Genomic DNA, 14753 nt, shown 5'->3' on the forward strand with positions numbered 1-14753 from the left:
TGTTTACTTCTATATACATTTCTGCATTTTCCATAGATTTTGTTGGTATTTAGCAAATAATCGTGCTCTTTTTTTAAAATTATAGATGTAAGACATGATTGCTATAATATAGAGACATGCAAGAAGGTTAAAAGTGCAATCCATCATTCTACCCATGTTCAATTTCACTCTAACTACTTACTTAGAGTTTGGGGACAATCGTCAGTCTTTTCCCTGCTGCTCTACTTTATTTATTTATTTATTTAGAGACAGAATCTCGCTCTGTTTCCCAGCCTGGAGTGCAGTGGCGCAATCTTGGCTCACTGCAATCTCCGCCTCCCACGTTCAAGCGATTCTCCTGCCTCAGCCTCCCAAGCAGCTGGAACTATAGGCATGCACCACCATTCCCAGCTAATTTTTGTACTTTTTTTTTTTTTTTTTTAGTAGAGACAGGGTTTCATCATGTTGACCAGGCTGGTCTCGAATTCCTGACCTCAGGTGATCTGCCCGTCTTGGCCTCCCAAAGTGCTAGGATTACAGGCATGAGCTACCACGCCCAGCCTTGCTCCACTTTAAAAGGGGGAAAGGGGAGAGGAAAACTGTATTTAAAAAGCCCAAATCAAATGAAACTAAACCAAACAACAAGAAAAAAAAAATCCTTCTAAAATAAACAAACACAGGGTAGAGAGTAGTACAAATATTTTTAAAACTACTGGTATATGATGTAAAGTGTATGGGATGAAAAATCACAATCTAAATCATCAGAGTACTAGTTAAATTTAATAGGGTGTAACTACACAGTGAGGTTGTGGACAGCTCTTAAAATGAGTAAGGTGGATCTGTATCATACCTGGAGAGACAAAGACATTTATTGTAAGAGGGGGCAGAGAAGGGGAAATAAGTTACAAAATCAATATATATAGGATATGTAGTACATAGGATATTTTTCTTTAAAAAACAATGAAGTAACCTCAAGAGATATATATGAAATCATGATCTCTGGAATACAGAATCTATAGGGCAGCCTTCACACTCTACATTATATATCTCTACACCATAGACTTTTTCTGGACATGTAATAGTTTTACAACCAGAAAAACAATGAAGGCATTTCCATTATTAATTAATAAGAGAACTGTTCTCTAGAGGTTTTAGAAATGATCTTTTTCAAAAAGAAACTTTTTGCAAAATCTTAAATAGCACCTTTCAGGGAAGTTTTCCTACCAAAAGAAAAAAGTTCTTTTCTAAACCTTGATTACCTGGCAAGTGAAAACAGAAGTGAACACCTCATAATGACAGAGAGGACTTCATGATCAGCATTGAATGGTGAATCTTGGAAATTTCTTGCAAGTCACACTACTTGCCTAGACATGCATAAAGCAAAGTTCCTTAGGTTTCTTGGATTCTAACTCCAAGAGTGACAAAAACCTCTCCAATGAAGCCGTTGAAAAAAGAGTATATGATCTTTCAAAACTTTTTTGTAAAATATTCAAGTCTTTGACAATTCCACTATAAAATTTTCCTTTTAACATAAAGCTTTAGGCCCCAGTCGAGAAGTGCTAGATACCTCCTTCTCATGTGAGGCGTACATGATACTAACTGTGGTTCCATATCAATCCGAATTCTAGAACACAACTCTGGCTTATGCAATAATGGCTTTCTTCTGCAAGGAATAGCTACTAAAGGTAAACCCAGTATCCAATCACAAAGTTTGGGATTACAGAGAAAGTCAGAATGATTGTATGACTGAGATAATGAGAGGCAGACTGCTAATGTATGAAGTTCAATTTCTTTTTTTTTTTTTTTCTTTTTTTTTTTGAGACGGAGTCTCGCTCTGTCGCCCGGGCTGGAGTGCAGTGGCCGGATCTCAGCTCACTGCAAGCTCCGCCTCCCGGGTTTACGCCATTCTCCTGCCTCAGCCTCCCGAGTAGCTGGGACTACAGGCGCCCGCCACCTCGCCCGGCTAGTTTTTTGTATTTTTTTTAGTAGAGAGGGGGTTTCACCGTGTTAGCCAGGATGGTCTCGATCTCCTGACCTCATGATCCGCCCGTCTCGGCCTCCCAAAGTGCTGGGATTACAGGCTTGAGCCAACGCGCCCGGCCAATTTTTTGTATTTTTTAGTAGAGACGGGGTTTCACCGTGTTAGCCAGGATGGTCTCGATCTCCTGACCTCGGGATCCACCCGTCTCGGCCTCCCAAAGTGCTGGGATTACAGGCTTGAGCCACCGCGCCCGGCCTGAAGTTCAATTTCTAACAGAATTTGCTTGAAGGCCCACTTAAGAGCATGACTGAAACAAACGCCAGAATCCATCCAGAGTGTTGTAAAAATTCAGTACTGCAGACAGCACAAGACCCTTGCAGCAGGAGGTAATACATACCAAATTAAGTAGCCTATAATAAAGGAGCCAACAAAAGGGGACACTGAGGAAGACCCACATTCTGCATCAAGTTGGTTTGGGCAATGACACTTGGACAAAGTGTCTGGTCAAAACACTCATGGTTACTGTGAAAACCAAATTAAGAATAATTATGTTTGAGTGAGTGTAGGAGAAGTTATGTGAAGCCATAAAATCTCATAATAGGGACTCATTATATACACTGAGATCTTACAAATCTGTTTTACTTTCTCTACCTTACAGGTTTTTGAATTGGCACTGTGGACCAACAGAATTTTTAATTCCTTTGAGTGGAAGAAATAGTGTTTAGCATTTTGATCCATTCCGCTCTCAACTGTGATCATCCAGCAAGGAAGAAAAAGATAATACTATTGCTCCATTTTAGGAAAAGAATTTAAAGGGAGGTTTTTCTCCTATTGCTCTATCATCTTTCAAACTAACTTCAAAATTTCAGAAGTCTACGTAGCCACTGAAGGGCATACTAATTTTCTAGAAATTCTTCATTAGCTGAATGAAGCCTTTCAAATATGATCTCTTGTCTATAGTCATACTACCCTAAATGCTCCCAATCTCATCAAATGTGACTCCTGTTTCCTATGGCAACTGTTTCAGTGATCTAGAACAATAACCCCTATTGTGAAGTGCTTCTTTCACCTTTATTTTCAAGAAAACAAAAATGTAAACTGACCTGAAGCTTTGTCACCAGATGATAACTGACCGGATACTGGTGTAGGCCCAGATGGCTTAAGGGAATTTATTAGAGACCCCTATAACAGAATACAAGCAAAATGTTTATGTTAAACCACTAACCATCCTTTGTAACAAAGAAATATGCAAAATGTAAACATAAAAATGTAATTTAAAATAAGCAAGCACACTTTTAGTTAAATTACCAAAAAGAAAAAGAAAGGAAACAAAAAAAAAGGTCTCAATTTAAGTTAACCATGTGTAAGATCATATTAAAGGATGAAAACAGGCTGGGCGTGGTGGCTCATGCTTGTAATCCCAGCACTTTAGGAAGCCAAGGTGGGCAGATCACAAGGTCAGGAGATCGAGACCATCCTGGCTAACATGGTGAAACCCCGTCTCTACTAAAAATACAAAAAATTAGCCAGGCGTGGTGGCAGGCACCTGTAGTCCCAGCTACTCAGGAGGCTGAGGCAGGAGAATGGCATGAACCCGGGAGGCGGAGCTTGCAGTGAGCCGAGATCATGCCACTGCACTCCAGCCTGGGTGACAGAGCGAGCCTCCGTCTCTAAATAAATAAATAAATAAATACATAAATAAAGGATGAAAACAGAAATACTCTGCAAGCTCCAAGAAGGCAGTCACACTGGCCTAGTTCACGGCTATCTTCCCAGTGCCTAGCACAGTGCTTAGCACATCAAAAGCACTTGAATATTAGGTAGACAAATTAACGAAGGAGTAAATGAATAAAATTGTTCTAGCTCTCAAAGCATGTACAATAAGGTTAAAAGCAAAACTGTATGACTTATCCATCTCCAATGTTCCTTCACTCATCATGATTTATGCCTTATCATGTGTTTTCCATGGTGAACACAAATACCTCCAGAAGAAAGATCAAATGCTAAATGCTTAAATGCCATTTTAAGTTATGGTAAACTAAGGAACAGAGGCAAGTTTGAGAACTTACAATAGGCAAGCTCTGATATCCAGTCTCAAATTCTGATCCCTAACACAAACTACTCATAATCAGAGACAGACGTAAGAGTAGCAGAGAAACCAGAATTTCCTAGGAAGAGTTTCAGCACTAGCCTGACTGACCTTCTAACCATCCCCTATCACTTTTTTTCTGGATTGTTTAACTGTTTGCAATATCACCTATTTTTCTAAGGGACAATGTTTATCAGGCAAAAGCTTCAAGCTAGACAAGCTAGACATAATATCACTAAAAATATGTAAACTCTGACAAACAGGGATTGCAGGAGAAAACCAGATAACCTACACCCCAGACACTGGTACTATAAACTGAGTAATGAAACAAGCAATGGACAGGAGGAAGTCAGAAGTCTTGGGACCCAGCTCTGGTTCCACCATTTACTAATCATGAGAGTTTGCGTTAGTCACTCAATCCTAGTCTGTGTCACCAGTGAGATATATCTAAACACCTATCCTCCCACTGTACATGGTTGTTGTATGGATTTACTGAGATAATGTGAAAGTAAACTGCAAAGCAAAATACCTCATATAAAAATGTATGGTATTAGAATTATGACCCCAAACTACTAGGTGCAGAATGTTAAATGGCCTATGAAGACAATATCAGGTTCTGACTGACCTATTCTGATTAACAGCCAGGTTAAGACTGGCATAAATTGTAGGGAAAGGATTATGGGCCTTTATCAGACTTATAGTTCATTTAAACAAAGTCAAGACTTAAAAACAGTACGGTCTTCACTTACAAAGGCAGATGCAGCATGAATGTTAAAAGTAAAACTCAGGCTGAGTACGGTGGCTCACACCTGTAATCCCAGCACTTTGGGAGGCCGAGGCAGATGGATCACCTGAAGTCAGGAGTTAGAGACTAGCCTGGCCAACGTGGTGAAACCCCTCTCTACCAAAAATACAAAAATTGGCTGGGCGTGGTGGTGGGTGCCTGTAATCCCAGCTACTCAGAAGGCTGAGCCACTAGAATCACTTAAGCCAGGGAGGCAGAGGTTGTGGTGAGCCAAGATCACACCACCGCACTCCAGCCTGGGCGACAGAGCGAGACTGTCTCAAAAAAAAAAAAAAAAAAAAAGAGGTAAAAATCAGTAAGTTACCTGCTTGGCTTGGTTAGCGGCCACTGGGGTCAACACTGGGTGAGGTGTTTTGGCTGTGGAGTAGGGCACTGAAGAACTGAAAAACACACAAAGCATATACTCAGAGAAAGGCATGACTAGGTAAAAATCACATTCATTCTCAAGCCAACCTTCTGTCCAATATACGATACCAGTTTTGGGTAGGATACAGCTGTGTGGGACCCCAATCCAACTGATTTGACATTTTTTTGAAGAATAAATTTCAAAAATGAACTTTGGGTTTTTAGCATGAAAGGCAAAACAGTGGCCTTAAAACTTATTTCCTTTCTGCAATTCTAAGAAAAAAATTAGTAACCATTCAGAACTAGATCTTTTTGTTATCCAGAGTATATGCCCTCCTCCTCCCTGGCCCTTCCCCGTACTGTAGACCACATGAGGAATTCCTGATTCTCTAACCCAAGCCGGCTCTATGGGAAGCATTCTCACTGCCACCTATGCATCCAATTCGCTGCTACCCCAAAGGTGCTATCTAAAGAGATCTTAGCTTCTCACAGCAGCTATCCCCAGGGCTCACCAGGTCAGCATTCAAGGGATTCAAATGTACCACCGTTACATTCCCAACCTGTGTCTTTGCTACAGCATGAAAAGTATACCCCTATTCACAGAAAGAGCTCTCATCATCTTTTGTTAACTCTGAAGTAGGTGAATACTGTATGTGACGAACTGTTATTTCAATAACTAGTGTTCACATGAGGGAAAACTACCTGTTAGTGCAAACATACACAAAAGTTCTTAACTCCTAGGGGTAATTTTTTCAATCAATTTATCTGTTGTCAGCCCAGCGCTACTCTGACTGGTATATAGAGCAGTAGTTGCAGGACTTGGTTATTTTTCAGAACTCCCCTAGATTTAGGGAGGATTCATATTTTCCATCAAAAAATTAACTTAGAAGATAAAAGGTCAGTGCCTTACAGAAGAAAATTATCAAACTTAACAAACCTTACAAGCACACTGAGACTCTCCACTGGAAAAACACGGGAACCTTCCTAAACAGACTTTGATTTAGAGAGAAGGAAAAAACGAACTTATTTTCAATGAAACAAAACCCGTTTCATGCTTCTGCTGAAGCCAGGAGCAGCCATAAATATGCATCTCTCTGGAGAAACACATCCCTATTCCCCTGAGATAGTTTACCAACCAGGCAATATAGGTACAGCGTTCCCCCCTCACCTCTGCCGAATCTATACCAGAGGAAAAGAATGTGTGAGTGAGACTGCTGGGCCCTGAGCAATACCTGGGCAGACACAGGAGACTTGCCTAGAGAAGAGGCTGGAGCTCACAAGGATCACAAGGGAAAGGAAACTCTTGTATGCTTTCTCAAAGACAAACAAATCAGAAATAAAAATAAAAGCAGCAATTTATCCAAATTTTAGAAATTTTTTTATAGCCAAAATTCAGTTGTGACATGATAGTAAATTATGCACAAATAAGACTGAGTGTAATTATTGTTCTATTTACTTGTGATAATGCTATGTATCTCCTGGGTATCCTAAATCCCCAAATACACAAAATTAGGATTCACAGTACCTACACACCATGTGAAACCCCTGCAGAGAAATGCTGTTCAGTGCAATCAGCCAGTAAACCAACTAACAAATCAGATCCAAGAAATCTCTATCAAGATCCAAGACAGCAAACAGAAAAAAACAGTATACTCTCAAACAAATATGTTCAACCGTTTGTGCATGATCATGAACCAAAACAATGGAAATCAATAGCCAGAAATGATCAAGGGATAGAAAAGCCAAATTCAGAAGTACCCATATTTTAGATGACTTTATTCTACTTTTTAGCAATATGGAGCTGAAAAATACCAGAAATTCATCTTGATATTCTTTGTTCTACACATGAAAAGCAAAATCAAAGGACTATAAGAAGAAAATGGTGCCGTAACAGAGCCCCAAAGAGACATTTCTTTACTGAGGAGGTCTACAAACGACACTGACACTTCCCGCAACACTAAAGCTCCTGCTTCAGAAATGAGGGACAGAGGCATAGGTCACTAAGAGTTTGGAAACTTGGGTTCTTGGAGAAAAATAAAACACAGAAAAGTAATTTTTTTCTGATTTCGGCCACACATTACCAGCACTACATGCCAACATAGGCAGACAAATGCACACATGTTCTATGGATGTGTACTCTACACACAATAATAAAGTTGGGTTGTGAAGCATTAAAATGTCACCTAGGACCTTTGCTATTGGTCCCTTCAACTTTAATGAACTTCAACAAGGTAAATACTCATCCCATTGTTGTGAAAAGCCTCAACTCCGTGTAACTTATTTCAGGATTTTAAAAAGCATAAAAAACGAGAGACCTGATTATGTTTTATTTTGGTAAATCTTAATCACTATTACATGTATCTTTTCATATATACTCATGTATGAGAGAGTGGAACTTATCAAGAGTAACTGAAGAAACAAAGAAATCAACAGGAAAAAAGAATGAAAATGATAGAAGATACTGAAAACAAACACTCCATATTCAATTCTTGGGAGTTTTGGACATCTGTCGATGGAAATATAACTGCCAACTATTTTCTCCATTGGTAAATTTAATGTCTTCATAGACACATTCTTTAAAATAGTATCCAAAAGTTTGTTAAAGCAAATTGTATTTCCTGCATGAATGTTTAGATGCTAAGTAACTTAAATAATGTAAGACGCAACTACATTAGAGCTTTGAAAAAACCCACATTAAATACGAAAAAACAGGCCAGGCGCAATGGCTCATGCCTGCAATCCCAGCACTTTGGGTGGCCGAGGTGGGTGGATCACTTGAGGTCAGGAGTTCAACACCAGACTGGCCAAAAAGGTGAAACTCCGTCTCTACTAAAAATACAGAAAAATTAGCCAGGTGTGGTAGCAGGCACCTGTAGTCCCAGCTACTTGGGAGGCTGAGGCATGAGAACTGCTTGAACCCAGGAGGCAGAGGTTGCAGTGAGCCAAGATTGTGCCACTGCACTCCAGCCTGAGTGACAGAGCGAGACTCCATCTCAAAAAAAAAAAAAAGAGGCCGGGTGCTGTGTCTCACACCTGTAATCCCAGCACTTTGGGAGGCGGAGGTGGGTGGATCATCTGAGGTCAGGAATTCGAAACCAGCCAGGCCAACATGGTTAAACCCCATCTCTACTAAAAATACAAAAATTAGCCAGGTGTGGTGGTGCACACCTGTAATCCCAGCTACTCAGGAGGCTGAGGCAGGAGAATCGCTTGAACCCAAGAGGCGGAGGTTGAAGTGAGCTGAGATCGCGTCACTGCACTCCAGCCTGGGCGACAGAGCGAGACTCCCGTCTCAAAAAAAAAAAAAAAGGAATAGTGTAAGAAGAATTTTTAATGACATGGAAAATGTAAATAATTAGATTTCACAATTAAGCTGAAAAGGTTACAAATTTATAAAGCAGCATGCATCCAAATTTTTCTCTAACAAGAAACATTTTCATAAAATAAAGATGAAAAAATGTGTAAATAACAATCATATATTTGTGGTGGGAATAAAGGTGATTTTAATTTTGTTCTTTTTAACTATCTTTTTTATATCTATAACAAATATTTGTAATAAGAAAAACAAAAAGATTAAAGTTCCTTTCAAGTTTCTGGTCATTACTAGAGTTATTTTTAAAGTAGAGGGACATCTTTAAATCGGTGAAAGAAAACAAACTATCAATCTAGAATTCTTTACCCTGTGAAAATATCTTTCAAAAACAAAGGTGAAATAAAGACTTTTGCAGACATACAAAAGCTAAAAGAATTCAGATGTGAACCTCAAGAAACATTAAAGGAAGTCCTTTGAGCAGAAGAAAAATTATTCCAGATGGCAAGCTGGGACCAGACACAGGAATGAAGAACCTGGAAATGATAACTATATGTATAAACACGAAAACATTATTCTTATTTAAATGTATTTAAAAGATAGTTGGCCGGCTGCAGTGCCTCACGCCTGTAATCCCAGCACTTTGGGAGGCCGAGGCAGGCGGATCACCTGAGGTCAGGAGTTCCGAGACCAGCCTGGCCAACATGGCGAAACCCTGTCTCTACCAAAAATACAAAAATTAGCTGGGCGTGTAATCCCAGCTGAGGCAGGAAAATCACTTGAACCCGGGAGGCAGAGGTTGCAGTGAGCTGAGATCGCACCACTGCACTCCAGCCTTGGCGACAGAACAAGAATCCGTCTGAGGGGCAGTGGGGAGGAAAGATAGTCAACTGTTTATAACAATGTATCATGAGGTTTATAGTACAAGTGGAAGTAAAATGTACAATAGCGTAAAGGTGGTGAAGGGAGAAAATAGAATACTGCTGTCAGATTCTTACACTATTCTTTAGTAATGTAACACCACTTGAAGACAGTCTGTGATAAGTTGAGGATGTATACTATAAACCCTAATATAAGCACTTTAATAATACCAAGTTATAGCCAATAAGTCAACAAAAAAGTTAAAATAGAGTCATAAAGATATTTAACCCAAAAGAAGCCAGAAAAACAAAAACTGAACAATAAACAGATGGGATAAATAGGAACAAATAGCTATATAACAGATTTAAATCCAAACATGTCAATAATTACACTTAAGGTAAATGATCTAATCACTCCAACTAAAAGTCATAGATGGTCAAGATTTAAAAAAGCAAGCTAGGGCCACTATATACTGTCTACAGCCATGGTCCCCAACCTTTTTGGCACCAGGGACCAGTTTTGTGAAAGACAAGTTTTTCCACAGATGGACAGCAGAGGGGGATGGTTTCAGGATGAAACTGTTTCACCTCAGATCATCAGGCTATAATTTTATATTTTATTCAGTTAGATTATCATAAGGAGCATGCAATCTAGATCCTTTGCATGTGCAATTCACAATAGGGCTCATGTTCCTATGAGAATCCAAAGCTGCCGCTGATCTGACAGGAGGTGGAGCTCAGGTGGCAATGCTCGCTCGCCTGCCGCTCACCTTCTGCTGCGTGGCCCGGTTCCTAAGAGGCCACAGACTGGTATTGGTCTGCAGCCCAGGGCTGGGGACCCCTAGTCTATAAGAAATCCGTTTTATTTTTTTAAATTATTTTTGTTTCTTGTGGTAAAATACACTTAACAAAATTTGCCATCTTAAAAGTAACCATTTTTAACTGTACATGTAGTTCAGTGGTATTAAGTACATTCACATTGTTGTGCTACAAGAAACTCATTTTAAATATAAAGACAAAATAAATTGAAATAAAAGGATGGAAAAGATACGTCGTAGTGCTGGGACAACTGGATATCCACATTCAAAACAATGAAGTTGGATCTCTACTTCACACCATTTACAAAAATTAACTCCAAATGGATCAGATACCTAGATATAAGAGCTAAAACCACACAACTCTTCAAAGAAAACATCGGTGTGCCGGGCGCGGTGGCTCACGCCTGTAATCCCAGCACTTTGGGAGGCCGAGGCGGGTGGATCACAAGGTCAGGAGATCGAGACCACGGTGAAACCCCGTCTCTACTAAAAATACAAAAAATTAGCCGGGCGCGGTTGTGGGCGCCTGTAGTCCCAGCTACTCGGGAGGCTGAGGCAGGAGAATGGCGTGAACCCGGGAGGCGGAGCTTGCAGTGAGCCGAGATCGCGCCACTGCACTCCAGCCTGGGCGACAGAGCGAGACTCCGTCTCAAAAAAAAAAAAAAAAAAAAAAGAAAACATCTGTGTAAAACTTTATGACCTTGGATTAGGCAACAGTTTCTTACATGTGACACCTAAAGCACAAGAAACAAGAGAAAAAATAAACTGTACTAAATTTTTGTGTCAAAGGACACATCAAGAAAGTGAAAAACAACTCAAAGAATGGGAGAAAATATTTGCAAATCATATGCCTGATGAGAGACTTGAATACAGATTATATAAAGAAACTTATAGCTCAAAAATAAAAAGACAACCTAATTTTAAAAAGGGGCAAAGGAGCTAAATAGATATTTCTCCAAAGAAGATACAAGCGGCCAATAAGCACATGAAAAGATGCCATTAGGGAAATGCTGTCTCACACCGATAGTGTGAGATACCATTTTACACCACTAGGATGGCTATAATAAAAAAGATAGTCAATAATGAGTGTTGGTGAGGATGTGGAGAAACTGCAACCCCCAAACATTACTGTTGGGAATGAAAAATGGTGCGGCACCTCTGCAAACCAGTTTGAGCTATGTGATCCAGCGATTCCACTCCTACATATATACCCAATAGAACTGAAAGCAGGGACTCAAACAGACACTGTCCACCAACAGTCTTCACTGACCTCCTCCCCCAGCATTCTTCCTCTTGCTTCCTCTACTCTCGTCACCAGAGGTCCCTCCTGGCTCCCTCTTCAACTTGTAGACACGCTCCTGCTACAGGCCCTGTGCTTGGAGCTTTCTTCCGAGATATTAATGAGACCTGCTGTCTGGACTTGCTCTCTTCATTCAAAGGTCACCTTCCCGAGGAGGTCTTCCCTGGCCACCCTATTTAAAATTATAACCCATGTTCAGACAATAGTCTCTGACCCTTTTCCCTGCTTTAATTTTCTGCATCACACCATATCACCATCCAATATATTATATATTTTACTTACTTATTTTGATTATTGTTTGTCTCTTCAAACAATCATCAGTCTGTTAGTTTTTTTGGTCTATTTTGTTAACAACAAAACAGGTAGTTTATCTCCAGCACCTAAGAATAGTGTGTGGCATACAACAAATGCTCATTAAGTATTTGTTGAAAGAATGAATAAATGAATGAATGCACACAAAATAAGTGTGTGTGTAACTGGCAGTTTCCTGGCTGTCTTCTTGGTTGCTATGTCTTACTCAACTTCCCTATTTCTAGTAGCCAGGGCAGTATCATGCTCACAGCAGATGCTGTGTAAGAATCTGCTGAACCAAGCGATGGAGCACTGCAAAGGAATCTGAATAGTTGTGGGTTGGCGCCAGATAAACACTCTTCCAACGAACTGAATGGATGAGGCCAGTGAACATAAAATACACCAATGGCAGAAATATGTAAGCTCAGCCTATGATAAATTTTCTGTAAGATACCATTGAGAAAAAGCTAACTGCAAAATTAAATACTTAAAATACACTTAGGAAACTGTTTAAAAGAATCTGTTCCATGAGAGCTGGTTGAAAATAATTTTAAAAATAAAACATAAAAGAATCTGAAAGCAAGTCATTTTACAATGAACATATTGTCTCAATCTTTCCTGGGGAGGGGTGGCAGTAAATACCAATTTTCACTTTTCAATTTATGTTTGAGTAGAGTATACCTATTATTGAATAAATGATTATTGAAAAGGAATGCTTCTACACTTCAGGCACCATGCTGGGCACACACATGAAATAATTATACCAGAGTTCAATTCTGTGGAGAATGGAACAAAGTTTCTTCAAGATTTCTTAAGTCGTCTGAGATTTTTTCTTGTCAGAAAGAGTAGACTCAAAATTACTCCTTGAACAAAGCCTTCATCAAAGATCAGCCCATATGAACCATTTAGGGAAATGAAGCTTGAGAAAAGGAGAAGTGGAATCTCCAAAAGGTGCTTCTCATACATGGTTAGCACCTAATATATCTCGGAAATACCAGACAATACTTCCTGTACCATATGCTGAATTTTCCCATCTTACATAACATTCTGCCTTTCAGTGGCTTTTCCTTGCCTTCCCTATGCTGGGAATCTGGCTACAATTCCCAAACTCTAACGCATAGTTCTTTCCCTTGAAAAGTTTGCAACAACCACAAATACCATCTTGGTCTAAACAGCATACCAAGGCTCCGAGGTCACTACAAAATAGTAATAGAGAAGGCTTGTTTTTCAGCTGTGAGTATGGCCCTGAGATAACGAAAAATGCCTCAAACAAGCAGTGTTGATAAACAGAACAACATGGAAAAAGAGGCCAGCGGACCAGTGAGACAGGGCCACTTGAGAGAGGGAAAACAGAGCCGTGGACAGATCTGCTCTGTGGGATGGCAGAGGGTGGGCACGCTGTGGAGAACCACAGGGTCTGTGGCTGCCCTTCTTGCTGCTAGACTAATCGTGGGTACCAGACACTAACTCACTGAAATCTGATACTAGTCAAGATCCCCATGCTCCAAGGGAGGAAATGTCCCTCAACTCTTCCCTTTGCCACAGGGGATGGTGGTTGGTCTAAAGGGATCACAGTTACAAAATATGCAGGGCAAAGCAGGGCACAGCAGGGCACAGGCATGTTCTGTGAACCTGCCCAGGGCAGCAGGAGGCAATCAGCACCCTGAATCCCGAACACAGATGAGGACTAAAGACAAGTGAGCTAGGCTGGGCACAGTGAGCTAGGCTGGGCACAGTGAGCTAGGCTGAGCACAGTGGCTCCTGCCTGCAATCACAGCACTTTGCGAGGATGAGGTGAGAAGATCACTTGAGCCCAGAAGTTTGAGACCAGCCTGGGGTGACACGGCAAAAACTCCATCTCTACAAAAAATAAATTAGCTGGATGTGGTGGCATGTGCCTGTAGTCCCAGCAGCTACTTGGGAGGCAGATATGGGAGCACGGCTTGGGCCCAGGAGGTTAAGGCTATAGCAAGCCATGATCGTACTGCACTCCAGTCTGTGTGACAGAGTGAGACCCTGTCAGAAAAAGAAAAAATAAAAAAAAACCCGCTACCACCACCAAAAACACAAGTGAGCTCCACCAGCAACAATCTAGCCCTCAAACATGGCATGATAAAGAAGCTAAAGTCTCCAAACAGAGCTGCTGTCTTTTAAAAGACTACTTTTTTATACAAAAGCAAAAGAAATGGGAAGAACAGAAATGCCCAGAGAAGGGAAGTGAGGGAGGAGAGTATCACCCTTGAGATTACAGTTTCCAGAATCAAGTCTGCATCAGACCCAAAGCATCAACTCTGGAACCCCGAGGGCATTAAAAAAAACAAAAAACAAAAAACCTGCACACCTAATGTATACCACACAGAGACTTACACGTGGCAAACAGAAACTGAGCATACAGTATCAAGACAAACTTTAAGTGTTTGTGAGGCAACTGTCACTGGCCAGTTAAAAAGGACAATCTCCTGAAAATGCATTGTGTAGGCAGGCTTAGCCGTCACCCCCCTTATAACCTAAGGCGGTGCAGGAAAACCAGACTGTGACAGTGGCACTGCTGCTCCCTGCAGGCAGTCCACCGCTACTACAGAAGCAGCCAGGGGCTGAAACACACTGCAGTCAGAACATACCCCATGGCTGTAGAAGGGGTTGCAGGGTTATTCTTCAATTCCTGCACATTTACCACTTGAGGGACATTCTTCAACGTTGATTCAGTCAAAGTGCTTACAGCTATTTAAACAGAGAAGAGAGAACACCATATTAATTCCAGTAAAGGATAAAAAGTTCTAGTCATATATAAATGAAAAACCAAGACATGAGCCCAAGCAGAGTACAGCCTTATCATGTGAAGGAAATCTACTTTAGATAGTTCTGCAGCACTGTGTTCAAAGGAACACCTGGCCTACTCCACTAACACAGGTGATGGAACAAGGCTTCCTGCAACCGAATCAAATGTCCTAGAGTAGGGGAAAAGAATTATTTGG

The 14753-nt window shown here is 40.6% G+C and overlaps 1 protein-coding gene across 13 annotated transcripts in view; it reads right to left on the reverse strand.

The window, feature by feature from the left end:
- Positions 1 to 14753, reverse strand: part of NUP214 (nucleoporin 214) — a 112740-nt gene that overhangs the window by 43438 nt on the left and 54549 nt on the right. For all 13 annotated transcript variants that reach the window (XM_077967434.1, XM_077967432.1, XM_077967433.1 and 10 more), the window contains exons 24-26: positions 14400 to 14499; positions 5159 to 5234; positions 3064 to 3142 (exon numbers count right to left, since the gene is read on the reverse strand). In XM_077967434.1, the coding sequence (XP_077823560.1) occupies positions 3064 to 3142; positions 5159 to 5234; positions 14400 to 14499 (255 nt within the window). The remainder of the gene's footprint in view (positions 1 to 3063; positions 3143 to 5158; positions 5235 to 14399; positions 14500 to 14753) is intronic.

The sequence above is a fragment of the Macaca mulatta genome, chromosome 15 (assembly GCF_049350105.2).
Source record: "Macaca mulatta isolate MMU2019108-1 chromosome 15, T2T-MMU8v2.0, whole genome shotgun sequence".
NCBI lineage: Eukaryota > Metazoa > Chordata > Mammalia > Primates > Cercopithecidae > Macaca > Macaca mulatta.